Genomic DNA, 27410 nt, shown 5'->3' with positions numbered 1-27410 from the left:
ATGTGGAAAGCTGCCTTACAAAAACTGAGGTTGCTTTTTCCATTATCCCAGAGCTTTTCTATCCTCGTGAAGGCTTTGGTGGATGCTCCAGGAGTTAAACCCTGTTTGTTCTCCACGAAATGTGTTTAGGTCATCATTTTATTTTTCTTCAAGCAAAGGGAGAGTGTTTGAACGTTGCTCCAGTGCAGCCTTTTAAATACTATTTGTAGACTCTGGGAGAACTGCAGAAACCAGCCTTGTTGCGCAATGTAGTTTTTTGGTTGCAGAAGCTTGTCTGCTTTATAGCAGCTGCACACGGTGTAGTGTTAACATCTGTAAGACAGGACAAACACCGAGGCAGTAAGTTAGTACAAAATGCGGACAAGGTGAGAAGAAACTTTTCTTCCATCTCATTCCTTTTCCTCTGGCTTTGTGCTGCTGTTGGAACAAGAATGGGTCAACTGTGTGGACGATGCATGCAGCTGCTGCGGGACTTCGTGGCCTTTGTTCAGAGGATGTCCTCCGACTTGGTGCATGGCATCAAGGAATGCTTAACTCTGATAAGCAAATGCTCCTGCTTAAAACAAAACAGCTCTAAAGCCAGACAGCTGTACAAACCCATCCTGCAGCCTCATGAGAGGGTGATAGCACAGGAGTTTCTGCAGCATATTGAAACAGGTAAGAGGGCTTGTGGGTTTTTTTGGTTTTTTTTTTCTAAAGGGCTGGGAAAGAACGAGGAGATTTGTGAGTTGAAAACAGATTTCTGGCTGAACTGCTGTGGCATGGCGGGAAGCAGCTTGGTGATGTAGGAAAGGGCAAAGCTAAAAAGCATTTTCTTTGTGTATGGGACACCAAGGGCTCAAGTGGCCTAACAGCTGGATCTAGCTAGAAATGGTCAGTCACTTTCTTGCTCTGCCACCACTGTTAATACATAACCCCTGTAAATATGTTTCATAAAAGTGAGGCCTTCTAGTAACTGAGGTTCATTTTTTGAAGTCAGTCACTGAGGTCACAAAGCTGGAAACAGGCTGTACCGACACTGGACGCTGCATGGGTGCCGAGCTGCGAGCAGGCAAATCGCAGCATGGCCCTGGCTGAGTTGTGCACATCCATGTCGCTGGCCGGAGCATGCCTGGGCTTGCGCTGGGGGTGTCTGCACTATACGTGGGGAAGGTCAAAGTCACCCCGGGACAAGCGCTGTTGGGCTCCCAGATTCCAAGCAACTGGTCTGCCTAAGGGCTTTTGTGCAAATGTTTTGGACACAAGGCTTGAACGTAATCATAGGATTCTGCTTGAATCAAAGCAGAGCTGTATCTCTTCATGTATCTCCTCTGCTTTATAGGCTACCTCCCTAATTCCCCTGTTTATCTACTTGTGATGTCCTCTCTATCCTGTCCTAGGATACAACAATATCAATAGGAAAACTTTTTTTTTACTTCATTCCTGCATCACAGAATATCATCTTGGATGAGTGTGTTTTGTCAGTTGTCCAACCTAAAAACCATTCCCTGTCTCAAGCTTGGGCAGGGGCTGTTGATTGTTTGGGTTTTCTTTGTCTCACAGCTAATTGGGTATACTGCTTTAACAACCTTGGGCTAAAGCTACTACACAAAATTGCATGGCTTTCTACTTTCATTTGTGTGAAGGGTGTGGAATACAAACTACTGTTTCTTTACTTGCTTTTTTGTGGACATAAAACCATCTTGTGAGGGGGACCAGAAGAGACGCTTTTCCTTGGTGTAGTGCAGTTAACGCTGTTTGAAATGATCTGTCATGGAACAACCTTTGGAATAATTGCCGTGACGCTGGTTGTTGGGAACATGCGTGAATTAGCCTCTGCTAGCATTAGCTGGTGTCATTACCCTGTGAATGTGGGGGGGTCCCGTGCTGCTGCTATCGTTCACTAATTGTTGCACATTAAGCACTGGCTAAATCCTGAAGTCCATATGCAGAATAGGACTAGACCTTTCAGCTTGGTGTACAGTGGGGATCTTGCAGGTCTGATTTTTTTTTTTTCCAAAGGCTAGCATGCTCCTGACTGTGTAAGAGACTGTCTTGGCAGTATCCCAGCTCAGCTGATGGATCAGGTGCAAGGAAGGGGTGGTCTGGGAAAAATGGTGAGGCCAGAACAGCCCTTTTCAGCACCCACTGGTGCTTTCTGAAAAGAATTAAGTGTATGTTTTCTTGAGAAATCCCTTCCTCTCTGAGCTGGATCTTCAAAAGGCTGGTCCATCTTGGATCCTCAGGAGCTGGGGTACAGCAGCAGGGACCCTAGAGCTTCTGTGACAGCTGTGCACAGATGGCAATGTCTCCTCTCAAGGGGTTCCCTGTGTCCATGATAGAAGACACACAGCACTCAGGACGAAGAACCAAGGTTAATTCTCTTGAGTGGCCAAATCCTGCTGCCAAGACAGATGGAGGCAGGGAAGCCTCACAAAGCGAACCAAGACACATCCCCTCATACTTTAGTGCTTGCCTGTGTATTTTATTCCAAGATGGAACAAGCCCATCCTCGGTTCTGGACAATATTCTAATAAGCAGGGAGCCAACATTTGGACAGTTTGGGTGCAAAAAGAGAGTGCATGGTTGATCATCATACTCAGCTGTTAGCTGGGGCAGGAAATGCTCAATATTGTAAGCAGGTGAAGATTTTGAGTGGCTTCCACTTCATCACTCTCCCAAACAAAAATGCACAGATATGTGGGAGATTCAGATAGTCAGTGTGTAAGGAACAAAATTAAACAACATGAAGAGATTTTTTTGTTTTTCTCTAAAACCTTGCACACGCTGGCTAGTCCTTCCCTTTGTGTGTATTGTTAATTATTAAACAAAATTGATCTCTATATGAAGCAGTTGTTCTGTGAAGGCTACTTACCTAATCTTGAAGGTAAGAGTTTGCTACTCTTGACACCCCTCACATCCCTTGCATCTCTTTATCCCATGGGAGGTAAAGTAGATAGATCTTTTTCATAGACATATTTCAATCATGAATGCACTGCTTTCATCTATTGTCTGAAAATATATTTTATAATTGTGTGCTCTACCAGTCAATTTATACTATGTTACCTTTTCAACAGTTTATACTACTGAGCATTGGTTCAACGGCCCTTTTTTTTTCCTCTCTGCTGCTCCATTCCACACATTATAAGTAAATTATACAGTGACTTACAGAAGTCATGCATGACTGCTATTGCTTAGTGGCTATTGCTGAACATCTGGTTTATTCATAGGGGAACTATCATACTCGAGAACAGGTAGACTCATGCTAGAAATTTGAGCCTGAGGCAAGCCCATTTGCAATCCATGTTGCTATTCCCTGAAATCCTTTATTGTAACACCCAGGACAGAAAACACAGTGAACTTAAAATGTAGTAAGTTAGAAATATATACTCTTTCTATAGCTCATAACTAAGAACACCATGTTCGGTAGACTATTTTAACACAGATCTTCTATGATTCAGGAAAAGATAAAGATTTTTATGGAGAACAAGAACACCTGCATTTATATGGATAGCATAAAAGTGTCTAAAGGTTATAATTTATCTTGCTTCCAATCACTAGCTTTGTGAGCTTCACAAGAGGCATTGCCAAGGACAGGTTATTCCAGATTCATTTATTGCTTCTGCTCATGGGAACATGAACAAGGATAGATGGACTCTATGGAGTTGTGGCAGTACAAAAATCCTTATATGTTTGGTTGGCTGTAAATTTTAATTTCTTTTTGTAAACTAACCCTTTTCAGGTGTAATTGAGTCTGTGCTGTCATTATACATCTTTAGGTTTTGAAATGTCACCGCTTAGAAAGGACCCTCTGGAAGCCTTGAGGACCTTAGCCTTTTCAGAAAACCCAGGTTTACAGCAGTCTGCTGCCCTCTATTACTTGCATATGAGTCAGCACAGTAAGTTATCTCAGTGCATTAGAAAATTTTCGTGTAGTTATAAATAAAAGTATTATTTCCAACTGTGAGACTCCCTTTAATTCATTAATCAAAGTTGTTTGTTTTTTTTTTCTTTCATGCTATGTTGTATGCTAAGGAAAATGGAAATGTTGTCATTGCCTTGTGGGCAGAGTCATTCTGTGTTTTGCTATGACAAGATATCTGTCATGATTATAAAAGACTATCATTTATGTAAGTGTAATACTTCTGTAAAACTCAGCATAACCCAAAGTAGTTAGAGTCAGTCTATACTGAATCTCCTGAGAGCAACACAGTCAAAATATGGTGGAAGGAAATGGACATAATGATCGTTTAAGGTTTTATATCATATAATTTTTGGAAGAGGGCAAAGCTCTAGAGGCCAAATTGTGGTGGAAATTTATGCAGGAAACATTCTTCTTTGTCCCAACTATTGCATGGGAGCTCTTGGCTCCTGAGGTAATTTGTAAAAGGTTAGAGGTTAGCCTAGATATGCCAAATAAATAAAATTCCAGCAAGAGTTTGGGTCCTACAAAAAGGTAGAAATACCAGCAACAAGCAGGCTGTGATTTATTTGTTTATTTATTTGTTTTAAATTTACTTCAAGGAGAATATTCTGGCACTTGGCTTGATAGCTTTATCCCATGTATTTTTTGCTGGATAAAAAGTGCAGATAGCCACAACATGAGGACCCGCTGTGAGGCGGAATGACTTTTTTGGTAGCAAGGCATATTGCTTCCCTTCCCATGGTGTTTTTGAAGTACTTGATTATTCAAAACCTTTTCACGAAATTTGCCCTGTTTTTCTAGTAGCAATGGAATTTAAATGAAGGGGAATACCACTCAGCCTATGTATGGTAGCACCTGAGGCTTAAGGCCAACAAGAGAAAAATGGGGCTGTGGTGAATGATGTGACTCCTGAATATTTCCTCTCATTCCTGCAGTGAACGTCCCCCTGCCTGTGGAGCATCTGGAACCCTTCTACGCCTTACTACGGTCTGCTGACCTGGAGGTGCAGCAGATGTCTTCCTTGTCCCTTGTCAACTTCTTGCTGGAAGGAAATAGTGAGTAATTAACAATACATCTCTCTTCAGGTGAAAAAGTATCTCTTCAGCCAGACTCAGACAGGAGGAGGTCACATTTACACACCTGGGTCTACACAAATCCAAATTCCTTTTTTTGTATTCCTGATAGGACAGGTGTGAGTCTGGTTTTGTCTGCAAACCACATCTGGTGGCACCAGCATATATCAGATCCCTCCAGCTAGGTTATGTCATGTGGTAAGAGATCTTGGATCTGTGTGCAAAGGCTGATAAATTATTCCCAGACTGGTGGGGGAACAGCTCTACTATTCTCATTCTTGGATCGAGAGCCCACCACTTACCCTTTTCAAGCAACAGACACAGTTCTTAGAAATAAACTCTGCCTAGGAGACAGTGCTCATCTTCTTGTTATTTATTAACTGGACCTTGGTCTTAAATTGCTTGCAGATTTAAAAAAAAAAATAAAATGTTTAATAGAAATCACTTTCTTCTGTAGCTAATAGCACAAATGTAATTGAGATAGGATCTGGGAGCTGCAGATGAAAAACTTCCCAATAAAGTTTATGTCAACAGACAGGGCATGAACACCCGACACCTTGTCAGCAGAGTCCCTGTTGCATCTATTACTGCACTCCCTGGCACCTGGGCCACAACAGGTATTCCATCACGCTATCCTGTAACAATAGAAGACAGGGTCAGTCTTTAATGAAGCTAGCTTTTTTCTTTTCTTTTAAGGATCTTGCTGCAAATAATATCATGTCACTATTTACAAGTAAAAATTAATATTTTAAGGGTAGACTTCAGAAAAAAAGGGGGGCGGGGGCTGAGTAAATTGTGAACCTATTGGAAAGCTGCAGTTGCACTTTCCAAATTGAACCTTGTGTTTGAAAACAGAATTGCTAGCAGAAATATTTGGGACTTTCTGAACTAGAACCTCTGAACATCTCTCACGCTCTTTCATGAGTCTGAAGAGGAATCAAGCAAACCAAGCTAGGGACTGTGAGTGCCTTTCAGGCTGTTTCCATCTTAGGTTTATTTTGCATAATCCTAATATAGACCCCCAAAGCAGTCAAAGGAAGATATATTCTTTTCATAAAGGTGTTAACTGTTTATTTTTCTGTTTGTCCATTTTTTCTTGAATTTATGAATAGTTGACAAAGAATTAGTTGTCCAAATGGGTTTACTTGAGCCAATTCTGGATCTGCTCGAGTCAGAGGATCCCACTGTCCAGTGTAATTCCTGTGCCTGCACCATGACTTTGGCTGTTTCAGGTGAGTGTGCTGTTCTTTTCCTTTACCCTCTGCAGTGAATTCATTCAACTCTTACCTCATATTTCAAGGCAAAACAACCTATTTGCAGTTGGTTTAAGAGTCACGAGATGCAGCAGCAAATTTTGGTATTCCCACGTCATAACTGGAATCTCAAGGGGTTGGATTTAAGATCTCCTTCTCAGTGTTTCTGGCCTTCATGTTCGTATGATTACAAACCTTTTTCTGATTTCCAACCTAAATATACTCACCACCAGCTTATCTTAATGAGTGTCTACATTGGCTTTTGCTTCAGTAGTTCTGCCTCTCTGATGTCTATGCTGATGAGGCTCCTTCATTTTACTAGAATGAAAAAGCCAAGCTCATTTAAGACTCCTCTTGTAAGAGAGGCTCTCCATTCATCTTTGTAGTCCTTCTGGGTGTAAATGATATGTTCCAGAAATGGAACATAGCAATTGCATCTGCTGTTTTGTGATACCACAGACCTCAGACATTGTTACAGTCCCAAGATGTACATAAATGCTGCAGGAGTTCCATTTTGAATTCAACTCTTCTGAAAAAGAAGTCACCAGAAATGTGCGGTATTTCAGCTGGGGTCTCGCCTTTACTTTTATTGTGGCATCCAGGGAGCTACGTTTTGTGGTACATCTCATGATAACACTTGCTTTTTTTGTGATTGCATCATGGTGATGTCATCCTGCAGCTGACTTAATCACTTAGTCTTTCTCCTCCTCTGCTGCTATTTCCAGCAGACACCAATTAATTAAATGTCTGCAGCAAATGTTTCCAAGTGCACATCCCTGCATTTCGTACTATAAGGTTTCATTCTGTTTCTGTTGCTTGTCTTCTAACTTGTCTGTTATTTGTAAAATATTCCAGTCCTCCACCGCATTGACAGTGCTGCACTCACACCTTTGTATTAGCTTTCTGGTTCAAAATCAACTACAGACCAGTCCTTGTGGAACTTCACTTGTAGCCTCCTTCCAGGTGGTCATTCCTATTCAGCAAAACTTGCTGCCAGCTTGCTTTTAGTCAGTTCCTTATCCATCATGTACTACTTGCATTTGTTACCAACTTCTCTTGCTTAACTATGCATATTTCATATCATGATACAGATATTTCCCTGGCATCCAGACAGATAAGCTCAACCACAGTTACCAAAAGTAAGGTTATCGGGTTAGTCTGGCTTATTCTACCTTTTGCAAACTGTAATTCTACGGTACAAATTGTGTAAAGGCCTGTATAAAAGCCACGAATAACACTTATTTCCCCTCCTGTAGTGTTTATTCAACCAGCTTCACTCTCCAGCATGGGAAGTTGCAATCAGGTCTCTCAGAAGGCTGAGAGAAGCATGGTGAAAGGGTCACTTTCTCATTTAAGCATTTATCTTGCAAAGGGGGAGTGGATAAGCAGGATCCAACTACATGAAAGTGCTGATTTGCATTTTGTCCCATCTTTCTCTTTATTTGCAGGTTTTTAAACACTTTTCCCTTTGAAACTTATTTTTAAGCATTGCATATTATTACGGTCAGGTTACTTTGTGTGGAATGCAAATTGCCTCATTTAAATATCAAAATTAAGTATGGCGTTGCTAAAAGTTTAGGTACCTGGCACTAGAAGGACTTTATGTATGGTCAGTGAAGTTTTGCCCCTGAGGATCTACAGAGAGATATCCCTTCACCTGTTTTAAGCAGCCCACAGAGAAAGTGACTTCTTTGGGGACCTAAGGATGTTCCTTAGTCCTGAAGACACTCTGACCCTTCTAGATATCTCTGTCTTTAACCCAGAGTGTAGGGAACCCTCAGCCACTCCAGATCCAATCCACCTTCATTCTCTGTTGAGAGCGGTCACCTAATGCCTTTGCACACTCTCTTAAGTGCCAGTGTACTTCTGAGCACAAGGTAGTTCAAATTAAGCACTCAAGGAGCTTTCAGACTAGATAGGAAGCATCTGCTGGACATACAGTAGGCAGTCCTGCAAGCGCATAGGCTGGGTTGCTGCCTGCGATTTGATCAGTGTTGAGGATCTCTGTCCCAGTTAGACTAGGATTTAGATGGACTGGATTCATTTATTTCTTTTTCAGACTATATTTAGCTACCACAGCAATGAGACTAAAGCAAGAGGCAGTTCTCTGGAGTTTATTTTAATTTTAACTCACAGACTCTGATATCTTAAAGGGTCTGTTGAGAAAAGTATTCTGTTCAGTCATGTCCTTCAAGTAAGCCATTCATGCTTCAGAGTGGTTTAAAAAAGATAAATATGGAAGCACAACGAGATTAAGAAGATTCTTAGATAGCTTTAAGGTGACTAAAATTCTAAATCCAAGAATGGTAATGTGTCTTAATTCTGCTGCAATGAGCATGCAAGACGGTGTACAGAGTGGAGCTGTTTAGCAATGTGACTGCAAGTTATACGTAAGCTGGGTTGTCTGGTACTTACCTGCTGCAATAGGTAGCCAAAAATAAAAACAGCAAACAAACCCATTCAGATGAAAAGGATTTGAAGGTCAGTTTTTTCCAACACCAGCATTTGTCCGCACAGCAAAAGGACACATGCACTTCTGCAATCACCTGCAGCTTTTCAATATGTGAGTGAAAGTAATCACTTCTGGGATAAGAACTCTTCTTAAAGTACGTAGGAACAGAACTAAACGTTCACAGCAAGGGTTTAGGGAGGCCTGAACATCTGCGTTAAGCTAAACAAGGAGGAGGCACTGAGTGTAGAGCACACAAATGACAGAGTGGAAAGAAAGAATTTATAAATGTAGGTTTCAAGGTGAGTTATTCAAACCCAGCTTGAGTAGATGTTATTGATTTCCCCACTTCAGAGTAGCATCTGAATATGTGGTTCCCTTCTAAAAGCACTCTAAGGGGCATCAGTGGTTCCAGTGGCACCAGTGGAGGGACTGCATTACTTAGATAAACAGGTGGTCCAGGAGAGGAACATAATCTAGCCTGCCACATCTCTTACGGAGATGATAGTACAGTTACACATCTTGGTGAGATAGATATTTCCATCCATTCTGTCATAAGCTGACAAAACAGATAGCATTCAGCCACATTATCTGACCAAAACTAGAATGAGAATAGAGAGAAGGATAAGGGAAATGACGTGTAAAACTAAATCTAGCAAACCCACTATTGTGGGCACTAACAAAGACTGCAGAGGAGAACTTGTCAGCTAGTGAATGACCCAAACGGAAAGGAAAAAAAATAATAATTTTTTTATATTGGTCACAGAGGTTTCCATCGTGTGGGTACCTGTTGTGGTCTCTTCGCTCTCCTGTGATGAGAACAGGTGCCCCAGTCCTTCCCAGGCAGGAGGGGGGTGCCTGGGTCTCCATGCGCCACCTCCCTCCGAAGCAAGCTCATCCTGCTACCGTAGGCTTCCAGTGTTGACCGCCACCGCTGAGCCCTCAGGCAGAAAAATTGTTTGAGCTGTCATGGATGTGAAGCCTTTCCAAATCAAGCCAGTTATGTTTCTTTAAGGAAGAAAAACCTTTGAAGCACCCAATGGCTCATATTCTGTCATGGCCAGTGCTTCCTTCAGAAGATCTTCAGACTGGAAACACACCCCTGAGAAGCTCTCTCACAAGAGGATATAGGATTCCCCTTCCATGCCCTAGAAGGGAAAGCAGAAGAAAGTATTTGCCCAAGTTTTGTAATCCCTTTGCCCAAATGTGAGGTTCCCTTCCACATTCACAAACATTCATGGAGTGCATTGTGTGAAAGAATGAAGGAAGCAGCAATATCTGAATTCTCAGTCTTTTTACCTCTCTTCTTTACCCAACTAATAAGAGTTTACATCACACCAGACTGGTTTCCATCAGTTGGAGCCGCACAAAAGAATTTTTGCTTCCGCTGAGGGAAACGAAAGAACAATATGCAGGCAGATTAGATTGGAGAAAGGCTTGTCTACAAAATTGACCAGAATATTTCACCAGAATAATAGCTTCCCACATGGAAAAGCTGTGTCTAAATACATTACTCTTCCCAGAACAATTATTTTCCTCAAAAATTAGAGTATTTTTTTCCAGAATAAAAGGTATTTCCTTGAGTATAAAATACTCATATGAAGGCAGAAAAGGACCTATCCTGGAATACTAAACTGATACTGGCTGAACCATACTTGAATAAATATCCTGGATTATCTGTGTGTGTCAGTTCCCTAGTATAGATAGGCTTCAGGTATAGAAATAATGGCTTTGTTCTCTTCACTCTTGAGTTGGCACCTGAAAAGTTGATCTCATCCAAATACCTTCATATTTCTTGCTTTCTGCTGCTTCATGTTTCTCTCAGCAAACTTCCAGAGACCAGCCAGTATTTAAACTGTCTAGAAATGTACGTAAATGAAGCAATACTCAACTAAAACTCCTGTGGTCTTCAGTGGCATTTTGGCTTATATAAACAATCGAAGATGTAGGCTATGGACTTGCTTTTTCCTTTTATAAAACAATCTGCAGAATACTATGATACTAAGAGAATTCTTCATTGGTCTAATTCCCATTTAAATCTCATTGACTTCAAAGAACACCACTCCCAACACCTTATTTTTTCAAAATTATGCCACTAGAATGCTTATAAGATGGAAATACAGATAACGTATAGCTATAAATAAGACAGTAAAGGGGAGAGGACCATAGCTGTCTCAGTGTGGCAGCAGGTTATTTGTTGCGAAAGTTTTGATGGCCTCATGGTAGAGGGGTAAGGAAGAGCATAACGGAAGGATTCTCTTCTATACGGTGCACCTGAGGCTACCTTCAGTAAGTCCAAAACAAAAGGAGTAGAACTAAAAGCAGATTTTTTTTTCTAAATTGTATCACATTTCATAGCACAGTATAACTTTATCATACGTAGTGTACTTATATACACGGTATATAAATATGTTATATAGTATTTTATAGTATATAGTTAATTTTATAGCATTATTTAAGTATTATAGTTATTTTTTTTCCCCAGCTTTTCATCCAAGAGTTTCAAGGGACTCTGCAGATCTTTTTTGAATTCTCCTTGTACTCCAGGATGTTGAATACAACTGTACAACTTCATACACTGCCATGCAAGGAAGCATCACCACTTCAGAGAAGAAGCATCTTTTCAAATTCAGTGGTTAAGTCAAATTCTGTCTTTAGAAACATCTGCATTGTTTGTAGCTGTCAAAGGAGTGACACAGGCACATTCAAAGAGAGAAATTGGCTCTGAATATACCCTGCTAAATTAATTCAGTCTTACCTGCAGTTATTTGTGTAGGTTTTGGTTGGCACACTGAACAGCTTGATCAGACATACCAGGGGTACAAGGCAAGTATGACACCTTGCTAACCTGTTTAAGGGGACTTACGGTCCTTTCGTTTTAATCATCCCAGTCACAAAACAAAAGCATTGAACTAGCTGTGATCTTTGGCTAATCCAGAAGTCACGAGTTAGTTTATTTCTCATTGAGCTCTTGGAATTTTTAACAGGTTCCTTCAAGCATGCAGAGAAATTTTGATATATACCAAAAAATCAGAGAAGCGAACGCCAAAGAACTCTAGTCTTGCTAGTTGTCCTGCTCCTGGCTCACAATAAGATAGCAATGTCTTCTTTCTTTCTGTCTCTGATTCTTTTCTCCAGAGTCCAACCGAGAAGCTATTGGCGCTGCTCAAGGAGTTACACCCCTACTGTGTCTTGCCAATTCCTATGATCCTAGAGTCCAACAAAATGCAGTTGGTGCTATTTTCAACCTCACACAATCAGGTACTTTCTGACTAATGGTTTATCTAAAATTGCTGAAAGAAAATTTCTCACTGAGAGAAAAATAATTCAAAAGGGTTAAGGCAAGAATAAAAGTGTATCTGAGCAACAAATTATTTCCTTTCCATATGGCATTCATGTTGATACCATAGGCTGGTGATTTAAGTTTGGCCTCTCTTTAGCTAACACAGACCCTTTTTTTGCCTAGTGCCAAAACAGAAAGGCTTGATTTTCAACCCCAAGAGGCTAATGTACAAGCACTTAAATCATCAAAGAAATAGAAAAAAAAAAATCATTTGTTAAAGAAATAACTTTGTCTAAAATGTTAGCAGCACGTTTGGTGGTACTTTGAAGCAATCTCAGAAGCTTATCCAACAAGGTCTAGCTCTAGGAATGTTTGACTTGTATCCCTAACTTGATGTTGGAAGATGCAAAATATAACCACTATGGGCCACACGTTAAAGGCTTCTGGGATATCTGCCAACAGCTTTAGCAAGAGCAGCATTTGGTCCTCTGCAATATGTGAACTACCATACATTAACTCCGAAACAAACCAGCATTAAATCTCACCTATCTAGATGATACCATTATCCCACACAGCTAAGTGATACAGTCATGAGTAATGTCTCTTATCTCTATCTGGTGGAAGGGAATGGTTGGCAAGAACTTCTACAGTTGGCTATTACACATCTGTTGTTATTAAAAAGTTTTAAAAGATTTTTTTTTTTTTTTTTTAACACAGAAATCATTGTGAATATCGTACCTGAGGTTTTTCAGCTTCTCCAGTAATTCAGATTCTCGGAACAGTCTTTAGCATAAAACCACCAAAGGCTTAATCGATCAGATAACCTGCTAGTCATTTTGCTAAAATGTCTGCATACTGCTATATTGCACAAGCTCTAAATTATATACTCTCCAGTCACACTGATTGGCATGTATTTGGACAACTTCACCACTCTCTAGAATCCAATGATTGTGCATATCCCTTTTGAATGGTGCCTCCAGATGAGAGGCAGGGAAGGGGGAAGGCACACTAACAGCACTTTTTTTGTTTTTGAATGGCAGAGAAAATCCAACAGGTCCTATGCAAGGAAGGAGCCCTACCCGTTCTTACCTTGCTGCTTGAATCTCCTGACTCAGAAGTGCAGGTATGGCTCAAGCAGGTCAGATTTTTAAACAGTAACAGTGTGACTGTAAGGAGAGCACAAACCACAGCATGTAGAAATGAAAAGGTGGAGAGGAGGGAAGGTTTCTCTAGAGAAGTGGGGAAACATCCGAGAGCATCTTGGTGAAACTCAGCTCAGTCAGATAATGTATGTTCAAAACACTCCACTTGTCTAGCTCCACAGGAGAAAGTTTATGACGCAGAAGTGCACCTGGCAGCGTGCGCTAATGCTTGTGTGCAGTTGTTATGTGGTTACCTTCTTGTGTCTTTCAGATCATCAGACAAGTTGCAGATAGGCCTCTTCCTCTGGGTTTTTTTGCATCCTAACTTTGATCTCCCGCTCTAAGCAATTTTACTAAGCGTTCTGAGAAGGCATAACTTGCAAAGATTCTTTTCTTCTTATTGTAAACGTCTGGGAAGTCTTCCTATTTTATGCCTACCACAGACACCTCTTTGTGATTCTGCACAATTAACAGAGAGACGGTTGTGGTTCAAAAGTATGCTGATGAAAAGCTGTGAATCAGAGTTGTAAACCTTAAAATCCGCTAGTTCATTCATTCAGTCACCTGAGTAGTACAGTTTCCTCCATTGGTTTTGTTATCTCTATTCAGATTTCTTTTAAGTGGCTGGAGGGATGGAGCCTCTGGAATTGCTTTCTGCAAACTGTTTCAGCATTATCAGCCTTCTCCGAGATTCATCTTAAAATTTCCTTCTCTGCAGTTCAACCTGTTTCTTCTAATTATACCTGCCTAGTAATACATACTCTCATATATATAATCCTCCCTAGCATTAATGTTTAAATCCTTTGAAAATGATTTCTTGGCACGCTAGGGCAATGACTGCATCCAACCTGAGTCAATCAATGTAAACATATAATAGAGTAGATGCAGGTGACCTAACTTAGGTGCCAGCAGCAGCAGGGTACATTCCCAAATACCCAGGGTCCTGATGGGTTTGTACAACATGCAGTGCCACAGCATGACTGCTGTTGTAGCTGCAGCAGATTGCGTTGCTTTTCCTGGAGGAAGCCCTCTTAGGCTGTTACCACATCTACCCAATAAAACACCCTTAAGATGAAAAAGCACTTTATTTTCATCAGCTCTAAATCTGAGCATTTCTCCAATTTATTTTTATTCTCTTCAACATGTCACCACAGTGACCTCCTCTCTCTCTACATTTTTCTTGGTTCTCTGCAGTATTACAGCTGTGCTGCCCTAAGCAATGTGGCGGCCAATGTTCAGCACCACGAAGCTATGCTGAGACCCGGCAACAGATTCCTGCTGCAGACACTCATCTCTCTCTTATCCTCTTCTGTGGACAAGGTAAAGCTGTAGCTCTCTCTTTGTGTAAAGGTTTAGCATCAGAGTAGAGCTATAAACTTGGGCTTCCAGTTTCAGTCTTGCACAACTCTACTCATCTACTGTACAGGTGCCTATGGAGCATCTTTCCCATGAGAAAAAACACATATATTAGAAGATACATAGGTTCTACAAGGTCAATGTACGGAGAAAGAGAAGGGATATCATTAAAGTTGTTCCACAGCCCTGGACATTTCCTTTGGACTAGGATGGCCTGTATTCTTTAAACTTCAAGCTACGTGTGTGAAGTGCTCTGTCCAGGCTCTCAACTATGTTTGATTATTGTGTCTGCGACAGCAAGTATCTGGAGCATCTATTATGCTTTTTTTTTTTTTTTTTTTTTTTCTGTTTGGTATCCATCACTTTGACTATATGGCTTCAAAGAATAACATCTTAAAAATTTTGCTTTGTTGGGAGCCACACCAAAGAAACTTCAGTAAGCCACAGTTCAGGATTTAAAGGGTGGAACCTTAAATTCTGTATAGGATGGAGGTGGAAAAAAAAAAGGCAAAGCAAATGAGACAAATTCACTCCTTTCATTTTCCTATAACTTATCTGACATTCCTAAAATAAACCAACATCTGAACCCCAATTGGCTCTTCCTCATCAACAACAGGACAATTGATACTAGAGGAGGTTGAAAAAAAAATTCATCAAAACTTTGACAACAAAAAGTGTCCCAAAATTTGTGCTCTGAAGACAGTGTAATAGCTTGCTAGTGTTGCCATGTTTATTTTGCATACAGTAGGCAAGAACATGCATTACTGAAACCGTTCTTTGTTTTTCCTTCTCTCTTTGGCACAAGCAGGTTTCAAGCCAGGCATGTGTTTGCCTAAGAAATTTGGCTACTAGTGGTAAGCAATATCTTGGAGATAAACAAACCACACTATTTCTTTTTCTTTCTTTCTCTGCCTTTCTGAGTGAGAACAGTGGGTTGGGAACCTTTCATATTAAAAGCAAAGAGAGAACCTGTTTTCTACATTTCAAGTGGATGTTAAGGGAAGAGGGAGGTGCAGTGCACAGACTAACTAAACCTGCCTCAGAGCTCCAGCAAGGGGAAGTATCTGGACAAAGTGAGAGACAGCAGAGTTCGTATACACAGAGCCTTTGCAATTTTTTAAGTTTTTCTCCCTTCCATGTTCCCTAAGCATTAAACCTGATTAGGACAGAATGTCTCCTGAAATTCCTGCTTGAGTGGGGACCTGCCTTCTCCCAAGGCATGAATCTGTCTATCATTAAATATAATTTTCTCCCATTTGTCATCCTCTTAAAAATATCCTATCCTATCAAATGCCCAAGATCTGTTTCTATGGCATACTCGGGACATGAAAGCAGAGGACTGCCATGCTCAACGCTAGAGCCCTAGGGTCCAGAGTAGAGTTGTTCATCTAGAAAATGTAAAGGTACTTAATTTTCAAGCAATATCACAATTATAGTGGAGCTGGGAGTGAAGGAACTGCTGCGCTGCTCCTTGGCATGGTTAAAAACCTCTGGTCTGCTTGGCCTTCTAGGACTGCCGCTCCATCTGCTGGCTGCTCCAGCGTCGCCTTTAGTGACCAAAAGCACATGCTGAAGTTGCAGGGACAAATGGGATATAAGGATTCAGCCAGGATGGCTGATCTCTCCCCGGCTAAGCATAACTCTGCAAGACAGGTGGTGCCTGGGGAGGTCTGTCTTTCTGTCTGTGCAGCAGAAGCCGCCACCTTCCTACCAGGCCTTATGCCGATAAAGGACTCGGAAAATACCCCTCACTTCTTCTCACTGAGGTTCAGACACGAACTGAAGGGTACCCAAACCTAAATTCTGCTCTCAAGCCTGTATTAAACCTTTGGCAAAAGGAGCCAGAATAAATGAGGGTTTAGTTTTATAATCAAATATCCAGCATTGTCCCATCCCACGGAGATGGGGAGGTCCCCTCTAATTTCATCACTGAGGCACAGTCAAATGTTTATGAGTCGGGGCCTGAATGCCTCCTCGCAGTGCTCTGAAGCTCCCTGACCTCGGTCGTTTTCCCAAACCAGCGGACATCCAGGCCAAGATGGTTACTGAGGACGTCCTGCCCAAGCTGCGCTCCCTCCTGGCATCCGGCAGCGAGGCCGTGCGTCGCGCCTCCATCGCTCTGCTCTGGATACTGTCCCAGCACCCGCACAACCAGGTAGGGGAGGTCATTTCCCAAGACCAGAGGAGAAAGAGTAGTTCTGGCCACCGCCTGGGGTAACGCTCTGTTATGGCAAAACTGCATACCAAATGCATTTGGAGAATGACCGATAGGCTCTGGGAGACTTCCCAACCCCTCTCCTTCACACGCAGATTGACGAGGTTTTGTCTACTGCATCTGCACTGTCACTAACTACCCAAGGAGCCTATCTGTTGTGGTGAGTGGGATCCAAAGGATCCCGTAGTTAATCAGAATACCTGTAACGGGACCAAGGGGAGGGTAGAGGGGGAGATGGGTGTCGGATTCCTTGGATGCGTGCAACTCCCTGTGGTCCCCTCGGTCCCCAAACCGTAGGTCTCCAGGTGGGTGTAACAAGGAGCAGGACGCATGTGAAGCACTGTGAGAGACTGCAACCATGGAGGCAGCTGAGGAAGTTACTCCTTGGCTACAGAGCTTGCCCACACATTGAAAAGCAAACGAATTTAGAGCGTGCACTTAAAATGCATCAGTGCAAAAAATAAAATAAAAATAAAGTGCAAAAATACTTTACTTCCCTATATGGACAGTTATTCAAAAATACATTTGCATAAATTTAACACATTTTGACTTAGGATTGAGACAGCAAGGGGGGCTAATAAAATTTTAAATTCTATCTATCTTTAGCTAATTTGCCAGGACTTTCCTGTGTCTCCTCATGTCCTTAGTTACAGAACAGTTCTTTTGCCCACGTTCAGGCTAAACACCACCCTTAACAGTGCAACACTGTGCAAATACATGAAGAAGTCTGACTAGAAATAAACTACAGCAAATAAACAAAACAGACACTCCTGCTGTACTTTCATCCTCCACATAAACCCCAGTAAGTAGTGACTGACAAATTATTATTATTTTGAAATGTGTTTTTCCATTACAGTAGTTAAAGGCATCCTTAGGAACATGGATATGAAACGTTTTTGATAGGTGTCTTAAGCTAACAGTAACCTTTTAAGAAAGTCAGAGTTTGGGTAGATAAAGCAAAAAAATGTGAGAACCTTTCCTGCCCCATTGCTTTAAGCAGTAGTGACAGACGATCTGAGTAACCGCAGCTGGGCTTAGGTGCTTCTCATGGGTGAAATACACTCAGTCTGATTTGAAATGTCCTCCGGGTACTGGAAGCCTGGTGCCTTACACCTCGGTTGCGCATACACAGCACAGTATGAACTAAATGGCACCTTCTCTAACTCGGGGACGTGATGGAAAAAACGGGCAAGCTCAATGCCTGGGAAGCAGCAACTAGAGCACAGAGCTTTTCAAAGGCACTGTGGCTTTGCTGTGTTAGCACCAAACGTCCTCATTGCTTGTCAAACCGCCTCATGCAATCAAAACACAATTTGCTCTCAACAAGCTTACAACTGAAATACATTTAGTTGGAGGCTATTTACACAGGAAAAACATTACTCAGTGTGAGGCATTACGCCGGAACGTTGTCCTCAAACCTATTTGCTTTTCTGGCCCCCAAACACCATTTACACTTTTTGTTCTCCCAGAAAAGCGTATCCGCAGCTCCTTTCCTCCCTGACCCTGAAACGTGTCTTTGCCAGTGCTCCCAGCCCCCAGCTACAACGTGCACGGCGCTGCACGGCGCAGCGTCGGTGGGAACAGACCCAGGCACCAGGAGCTCGCAGCGGGGACGCCGGCAGGGAAACAGCCCGTCCTTCGCGGGGGAGAAGGGTCTGCAGCAGGAGGCTGGAAAGCACAGCATCACTCTCGAGGGTTTATTCTCCAGTGAGAAGTATCTACATCTCAAAATTTGTTTTCGTGTGCAAACACGGCTCTCCCTGGCTACTGAATGTTGCTGCTTTGTGCGAGCGAGCCCTGGGCGCTCTGAGAAGAGGCTGACCTCTCCTTACTCATATCCTGCCTCCCCACCTCCGTGCCTTTTCTGGCCTGTTTTTCAAATCTTTTCAAGGTTTCTTTCTCTAACCCAGGGTGAATTCTCAGTGAGTGAAAGAGGGACTTCTCCATGGGAACAGCTGTTGGAAAACAAACCGCTGAACAAAGCTAACCTTTACAACCAAGTCAAGTGATGCTTGAATTATTACAAATACTACCCAGGATACAATAGGGCAGAATTCATCTGCCCTTTCGTTACCGTGAAGCAAACCCCTGGGAATGCTTCACAGAGCTCCTCTCCCTGCTTAAACCCCTTTTCTGCAATCCCCTGGGCAGGCTGTTGACAGCAATTCCCAGCAAGTGCTGGAAAACTTCCCTCTTACAGGGGGAATTTTATTCAGTTCTCCCAAGGACAGCCCAGGCCTGAAACACTAAAGAAAGAGTCAGGCTTTGTGAGAAAACAGCCTTTTAAATTGCATTCCTTTGAGCAAAGACCTGGATGTCAGGGTGGCAGGAGCCTGTCTGCTCCAGGTGATGCCACTGACTTTCCACTCCAGGTACAAAATAACTTTGCCTACCCATCTTGCTACTTGGTAAACAGGGGATAATATTTATCCCATCAAGAAATCCCTGGATAAGGGGTGCAAGTACAGCATTGCAATTGTAAGCACAGTTGCTGCTGGAATGCTTTTCCTTGCCTTTTTTTTTTATTTAATCTTAGGAGAAGTTAGATCAATATCCATCTGAACCACCCAATCCATTTTTACTCAGAGTTTTCTCGTGATTCTCTCGCGCTGTGCAGGACTGAGCCAGAAAACAAAATCTGGATCCCAGCCATGTGCCAGCCAAAAAAGAGGTTCAGCAAAATTTAAAGTACTGTCACTTGCTAATGTAGATCCTAAATAAACAGAAAAGCTTGGCAGGGAAGCCATTACATATTAGAAAATTCATTTATAGTCTGTAGACAATTTCCTCCTCTCAGGCTGTAACAAATCAAATAAGGGTACCGTAGTTGATGGAATTACATAGAAAAGAGGACACTTGGTCCAAACCCACAGAAAACAGTCATAAATGGTAATTTAATTGGATTATCTAAAATTATATTATTTTTGCCTTTGAAGAGAAGGAAAAATAAGACTAGAAAAAATTTATAGCCATATCTGCATATAGAAGTCCTTAAATGCCCTGAGTTTAGGCATAGCACTGCCCTTTCCATCTATTTTCATGTTTTATTTTAGGATTGCTGGTTGTGACAGTGCTTAAAATGAACCTAAGTGAAGATGTCAGCTGATATTAAAAGAAAATAAGATACGCTTTTGCAATTTAACCTAAGTAAAAGACAGATACAAGTTAAACTAATTTTTAAAGGCATCTGCCTTTCCACGCTGCTTCAGTGATCCTGACATTTCATAAGTTTCAGAATTATGAGATTTTTCTCAACTGTACATAGGACTGGTGATTTGTTTTATATTGAACACTCTTGCCAATGCATCTCAATTTCTAAGTAGCACAAATAACATAGTTCATTACTAACAAACATAAGAACTGCATAAAGAACACAAATTCCTAAGGGAAAGAAACTGAAAGAAAAAAATGCTCCCAAGAGGAAATCTTTTGCTTTTAACTGTAGACCTAACCCAAAGCCTGCGGAGATGAGGTTTCTCTAACAAACAGCAGTATCCTCTTAATCCATACTGTTAGAGTCCCTCTAAAATATCCATTAGACAGCAGAGAAATATATGTATAAACTCAGAAGATGCTGTCCAGAGCATGTTACTAAAGCGGTGCCTGATCACAAACTGATCTAAGCTTACAGTCCAGTATTGTAGGCAAGGTAAGTTGCGGGGGTGCTCAAGGACACGTTGCTGCTGCTGCTACTTCACCACGTACTTTTGCCTTTCACGCCTATCCTGACCACTTCTTCTTGCAGTCGGGATCACCTGTCCTTCCCCTGACTGCCAACAACCTCTGGGAAGCGTTTGATGCAAACAAAAATAAACTACTGGACCTTAAAAGACTCCAGCTTTCCATAGCAAGTGCTCTGTACATCAGTAGACCATATTTTGAGAGAAAAAGCACTGGATGCAGCTGCTACACCGTTGGTTTAAATGCGCTAAGTAATGCTCCTCTTTCAGAGCTGAGATCTCTCTATAGTTTGCTGCAAAGCTGCACTGTGTTGCCCCTCCTGGATGTAACTGAGATACTGGTTTCTCTTCTCAGGACACTCTGGCGTGTGCTGAGCTACTGCAGAGCCTGGGGGTGCTACTGTCAGTGCATAAAACAGACCCTGTGATTGTTGGCCATGCTGCTTGTATCATCAAAAACCTGAGCCTTTCCAAAAACAGACAGGTATGTACCCAATATTTTTCACTGAACTATACCCTGGGATGATGCAGTTATGTTTATATCAAATCAGCATTACCCACAGAAAGATTTTTTTTTTTTAATAAAACGTATGCCAAGGATACTCTACACAAAACTGTGTGTATGAATAAAAGGACCTGATGTGCCATAATGAAAGGTTGGGGTTTTTTTTCGTATTTTCCCAATACAATACAAAAATGCTAATGAAAATAAGAAATATCTAATTTTTCCTATGAGTGATGTGGTTATCTAATTTGAATGACTGCATCATAGGTATAAAACATACTTTTAGCAAAGATATTTCATACTAATTAAAGGAACCATCCAGGAAAATCTGAGGTTTGTTACAAACTAGCCAAAAGGAAAACTATTTCCAATATTTTTTTTTCACTGATACTAAGATAAGAATTCTATGAATTTCTGATAGTTGTGAAATCAATTCTTGAAGGAAAATAGATTCCCTCAAACTTGAGGCCCACAGCAAGAGTAAAAATGGACCATCCTTTCAAAGTTTGCTTTAAAAAAATTCACTTAAATTCTGTGACTTTATTCTGTTATCAGCAGGGAGCCGGTTCACCTTCACAAAGCTTTATAACGTGCCTTGCAATGTATTTAGCTCGCACTGCACAAGTGAATCAACAGACGTGAGTGGGAGTGCCAGGTTTCCAGGGTCAACTCTAAGGAACCATCCCTAAAACACATAAGGGTCCTTAGCACAAGAGGAAAATAAAGTGGTGGTTTTGTGCCAGCGGGACACAGAGTGTGAGAGCTTGACAGGCAGCAGTCTTGAACCCAGCTTCAACCTCTAAGCAGCAGGTTAAAAAACTGCAACGTAAAATCATGGAATCATAGAATCATAGAATCGTCAAGGTTGGAAAAGACCCTTAAGATCATCAAGTCCAACCATTAACCTAGCACTGCCAAGTCCATCTATACCATGTCCTCAAGCCCCACATCTACCCGTTCTTTAAATACCTCCAGGGATGGAGACTCAACCACTTCCCTGGGCAGCCTGTTCCAATGCCTGACCACCCTTTTGGTGAAGAAGTTTTTCCTAATATCCAACCTAAACCTCCCTGGCGCAGCTTGAGGCCGTTTCCTCTCGTCCTGTCACTCATTACTTGGGAGAAGAGACCGACCCCCACCTCGCTACAGCCTCCTTTCAGGCAGTTGTAGAGAGCAATAAGGTCTCCCCTCAGCCTCCTCTTCTCCAGGCTACACAACCCCAGCTCCCTCAGCTGCTCCTCATAAGACTTGTGCTCCAGACCCTTCACCAGCTTCGTTGCCCTCCTCTGGACACGCTCCAGCACCTCGATGTCCTTCTTGTAGTGAGGGGCCCAAAACTGAACACAGTACTCGAGGTGCGGCCTCACCAGTGCCGAGTACAGGGGCACTGTCACCTCCCTGGTCCTGCTGGCCACACTATTCTTGATACCGGCCAGGATGCCATCGGCCCTCTTGGCCACCTGGGCACACTGCTGGCTCATGTTCAGGCGGCTGTCAACCAACACCCCCAGGTCCTTTTCTGCCAGGCAGCTCTCCAGCCACTCCGCCCCCAGCGCACACAAGAAAAGGTACTCCCTTTTGTTGACAGACACCCGAGCTCCTTGATGGACCTGTGAGCAGCTTCCATTATTAGGACCTCCCAGAGAGCTGATGACTTCGTGATTCAACTTCTCTAGTATCCAGGCACCTCCAGGTGACTCATTCAGGACTCATTCCTTGGTCTCATGTGCTTTTAATGCAGGTCAACACAGGCTAAGTCTCCTGTTCTCAACTCAGTCTCTGAAATACATATCCCAGTACAGAGACATGCTGCCCAACACTGCTTTTAGCATAGCAGATTCAACCTAAAAGATAAGGGATACATAGAAATGTTTAATTCATAACATTTCTCTCCAGAAACAGAACTCACCTTTGCTAGTGAGAGGTCATCTCCTATTTCTGCAGATCAGAGCATTTCAACACCAGAAAGTTTTCAAAGCCCTGGAGGCAAATAAAAGAAACTGATAAACTTCCACATTTCCCAGTGCTTTGCCCTGGGGCACTCAGCTTATTCACCTCTGCAGCAAGACTTGAGCAAATGACAGCTTAATACTAACGTACAGCCTGGTACAGCAGCAATAGGTCAGGAAAGTCTTTGAGCTCAGAGTGATTTGTTATCACGAGAACATCCCACAGACAGAGCAAGCCCTGGGAAACATCTAAAATCAGGCGATCTCTGAACAACCTAAGTTTTTTGTCACCTGGTTGTGGTAGATCTGGGAGGAGACATTTCCATTATTGGTGTTTTAGCCCTTAGTATTGCTGAGTTACTCAGTACTTCTGAAGTCCTCAGGCACCACTAAAACATGATGGAAGTGCTAAACACCAATCTCTTTCTTGTTGCAGAGAATCATTGAAACCCCGTGTATTGAAGGTCTCCTCCAGACCATGCTTTCTACTGACATTCAAGAAGACTCTCTTCATTATGTGACATCTTGCCTTGCTGAGCTGGCAAAGCAGGGTAGGGAAGCAACCCCACCATAAATGGCTTAATCTGAGAAGCGTCCGCATCCTTTGTTAATCCTAATGGGCGATGAAGCACGGGTGGGCCTGCAGCCCAGGTCTTTCCCTTTAAATTCAGTGGGAGTTTTGCCATAAGCTTCAAGAAGAGTAAGATCTGACCTACTGGCAGGAGACATATGCTCCGTTGTTTGCACTTTTTTCTGTTGAACTGCTTAAAAGTTTTTACTCAAAGTTCTTTGTGCTGAACTTTACTGCTGTACATGGCCTGTCTACTTTTATTTGTAATGTCACCCAGTTTCTCCGGCTGAATTAATTTCACAACAGCAGACAATAATATAAAAGGAGGAAAAGGCTAAAATACAAAGTGGCTTTTTCTCCTTAAGTTTATTGCACGTAGATTTGATAAAAGATCCCAAATTACCACCTGTGGAAGGCACAGTACTCCTCATGGCACAGAGGATCAATGTAAATCTTCCCAGCCTGTCCCAGCACTGGATATTGCCTGTCAAACATTTCATCTCCTGCATCTCTTGTAACCACCATGCAATTGGTGACATGTCACATTTAATTTTGCAAGAGGTGCCCAGCAGCTGCTGGACAGATTGAGCCCACTACGCAAGAGTGAATCTCGTACATAAAATGATTCATTCTTTCAGAACACAAAACCAACAAAATAAAAAACCATCAGCCTTTCTCTGAATCAAATCCATGGCCCTACCTTACCGAGAGCATCACAGGACATGACCCTTTCTTACGACCTAAGCATACTTATTGCACAAGTTCGGCATTTTATTTTGCTTCTCCGGCTGTGGAAAGGATTTCCTATGTAGGCAGCATGTTTTCTGGCAGACCTCTCACCTTCATTTCCTCGACACTGGAGTTTCTGTTTACAGACTACACTCTTACCTTTTTGTCTTCCAGAAGGAGCCACGTTACGCATGGTCCAATGGATGGATGAACCCTTGACAAAGTGCTTGGTGAGACTGGCTGGCCAGCTGGAACACACCGAGGCATCCTTTCAAGCTGCTTCCATCATCAAGTACACGATCGGTCACGGTAACTGTCACACAGCATTAACTGTGCTTTCAAAGCTATTTATGGCTGTCTGGAGTGAAATGAGCCTTTTCCCAAAGGAGTTAACTGTCAGGCACTGAACAACCTTTAACACTCCTATAGCATCCTCCATCTGGTCTCTACAAATTTAGTAACATAAAAGCACCTACAGTCACCCTTGAAATACACATAAAACAGCGCTTGAGTGCACGAGAAAGCCAAGGGATGAAAATGGACCATAGAGAAAGATCTGATTCAGGTGTCTGTTGCCTTCTTCAAGCACTACCATTCTGCAGGGCTAGTCTGTAGCCCATTCTGAGGTCCTTAAAAACAACTTAAGTAGGAAAGTGGGATAGCGTAAAACACTCCTTACCAAGAGAAAGATGAGAACATGTTTCAGACGAGGCACTGTTGCATCTTTCTGTTTGACCCTCCTTCTCAGTATACATGATGTGACGGCATTCCCCACAGACTGGAGCAGAGGTTGGGAGAGACAGTTACAAGCGGATGGTTGTGTTCCAAAATTTTAGATCAACTCTGCTCCCTGACCAGCAAGAGGAACGCAAATGGAATCAAATGCTGCCATTGTAATTCTAGACTAGATTAGCAGGAGCAGTGAAGTAAAGTGGCTTTTAAGAATGTAGCCTGTATTTTTTTAAGTTTTAGTGAGAGAGAATCCTAGAATCATAGAATCGTCAAGGTTGGAAAAGACCCTTAAGATCATCGAGTCCAACCGTTAACCTAGCGCTGCCAAGTCTGTCACTATACCATGTCCTCGAGCACCACGTCTACCCATCTTTTCAATACCTCCAGGGATGGAGACTCAACCACTTCCCTGGGCAGCCTGTTCCAGTGTCTGACCACCCTTTCAGTGAAGAAGTTTTTCCTAATATCCAACCTAAACCTCCCTGGCGCAGCTCAAGGCCGTTTCCTCTTGTCCTATCACTTGTTACTAGGGAGAAGAGACCGACCCCCACCTCACTACAGCCTCCTTTCAGGCAGTTGTAGAGACCAATAAGGTCTCCCCTCAGCCTCCGCTTCTCCAGGCTAAACAACCCCAGCTCCCTCAGCTGCTCCTCATAAGACTTGTGCTCTAGACCCTTCACCAATGAAGAGCATTATTTTTACGTGCAGAAAACAAACAGCTTTATGCCTAATGTATTTGTCCCATACAGCTGAGAGCCTTTAAGAATTGCAAGAGAAAGCTGCTCAGATAATTCTTGCCACGTTCTCTCGAAAAGCATGGTTGGATTTTAATCCTTAGATGTGAGAGAAACTGAAGTCCGTAATGGGTCTCTAATAAGGGAAAACACAAACCTGTTTCAATCCTACCACTGAGGATTTGCAACAGAGCAGACTCTCAAGTAGTGAAGAGAGTCCAACAGCGGAACGGCTTCATGGATGGGTTGGCCCGACAGGCTGATCGGTCCCTACGCCAGCACGCGCCGCGCCCAAGGACCGGCTTCCTAGCGCAGCAGCCCACTCGGCGTTTCCTCTACCTGAAGCACCAGCAATGCCGTTGGAGGCTGTAGCGCATGGAAGTCCTTTGCCATTCTTTGCAATAACATTGGTTGTAGCTGAAGTTAATGAGTCATTAACGATCTTAAATGTTGTTACAAAAATCAGTTTTCAAAGCGTTTCAAAGGCTCCTATTAATCTCCAGTGGTTCTCCCATTTATGCAGAAAAAATGCTGCTTTTGTTGAAGCGTCACGTCGGAGAGATTCAGGCTTACCTCAAGAATTTTCTTACCCACCAAGAGATCCGCTTTCAGCAGCTGGGCATCTCCACGTTCGGCAGGCTGCGAGAAGGTACGTCCTCCCTGCCGGGCCGAGCCCCCGGGGCCCTGCCGGCCGCTGCCTGCTCCTATCAGCCGCAAACCGGCGCCGCTTCCCAACAGGAATGACCGCGCCGGGCAACTTTCTCTGGGGACTAGCTCCGCTCACTTAAGCAAACAGAATAATCTCAAGGGTAGCTGTGACCTTACCTGTTTTGAAGTCATTAAGAGTATCTTATGATAAAGGCAGGGGTTTTGTTTGTTTGTTTGCTTTAAAACTAAAGGCTTTCTGATCAGGAGGGAAACAGGACTTCAGGTACAGATGTTTCTGTCCAATGTAAGAATGTTTGGCGCTAGACACAACCTAAAAACTTCTCAAATATGAGTTTAATTTATTTTGATAAAGCAAGCAAACAAGGAAATTGCATAATTAGCTGGTATTAAAGCTGGGAAGTCTCACATCTTTTTCATACTTTAAATCTGTTCCTTGATTTTTTTTTCCCATTTTTGGTTAGATTTTTTGGTTTGGGGTAGAAGTTGAGTACAGATGAGAGTTATAATATGGTAATAAATGTATATAGTGTGTATCTTCACATATGTAAAGCCAGAGCCAAGACCCTGCTATGTCTTGATGCGCACCTATTGCACGAGGCTGAATTTGGCAGCTGAGCTTGAGACGTCTGGATCAGGAGAATTTAGCAGCAGTCAATCCTGAACGGTTGTAGGGATGAAAACTGAATTTCTATCTGCTTGGTGTGGTAGAAGAATATTGTTCTGCCTTGTCTACACTTTACACTGTAATAAAACCCATCAACTGTATCTAACCAGAAATATAAGCTTTCTAAGCATCCCCATTAAAATACAGGGAAAAACAGGAGGTTGCCTAACACTTGTTTTTCCTCTTCAGATCCAGAATTTTCACTAGCATTCAGAAAAAGCCAAATGGCCAAACTCCTTGAGCAAGTCCGTCAACAAACAGAAGAAACTCAAGAGCTCCTTAGGGCAGCTATTTGCCACGAAGACAGTTAATATTTAAGCCCGATGGCTTATGAAAACTTACCAGATCCAAGAGCCTGGACTTTCAGAAGACAACTCTTATTCATTGGTTCCTGTAGTTCAAGTTTTCCTGCTACTTGCAGTTTCATGATACAAAAGAGATGTTCTAATAACAAGAACCGGAGCAGGTCAAAAGACAACCCCTTGAACACTTTGGCTGCTTA

The 27410-nt window shown here is 42.4% G+C and overlaps 1 protein-coding gene across 1 annotated transcript; it reads left to right on the top strand.

The window, feature by feature from the left end:
- Positions 1 to 391: 391 nt before the first annotated feature.
- On the top strand, positions 392 to 27219 carry LOC309587899 (uncharacterized protein; the record flags this gene model as incomplete). The annotated part of the gene is made up of 14 exons (XM_082306456.1): positions 392 to 657; positions 3759 to 3878; positions 4840 to 4959; positions 6090 to 6209; positions 11818 to 11940; positions 13003 to 13085; positions 14299 to 14424; positions 15269 to 15314; positions 16482 to 16615; positions 20711 to 20839; positions 23246 to 23360; positions 24284 to 24418; positions 26099 to 26224; positions 27098 to 27219. The coding sequence occupies exons 1-14, from the start codon at positions 432 to 434 to the stop codon at positions 27217 to 27219; spliced, it is 1725 nt and encodes a 574-aa protein (XP_082162582.1). The 5' UTR covers positions 392 to 431.
- Between the last annotated feature and the right edge of the window lie 191 nt (positions 27220 to 27410).

Source organism: Platalea leucorodia (genome assembly GCF_965183815.1).
Source record: "Platalea leucorodia genome assembly, chromosome: 3".
NCBI lineage: Eukaryota > Metazoa > Chordata > Aves > Pelecaniformes > Threskiornithidae > Platalea > Platalea leucorodia.
Note: the sequence above shows the minus strand (reverse complement) of the source record. Positions and strands in the feature narration are given on the sequence as shown.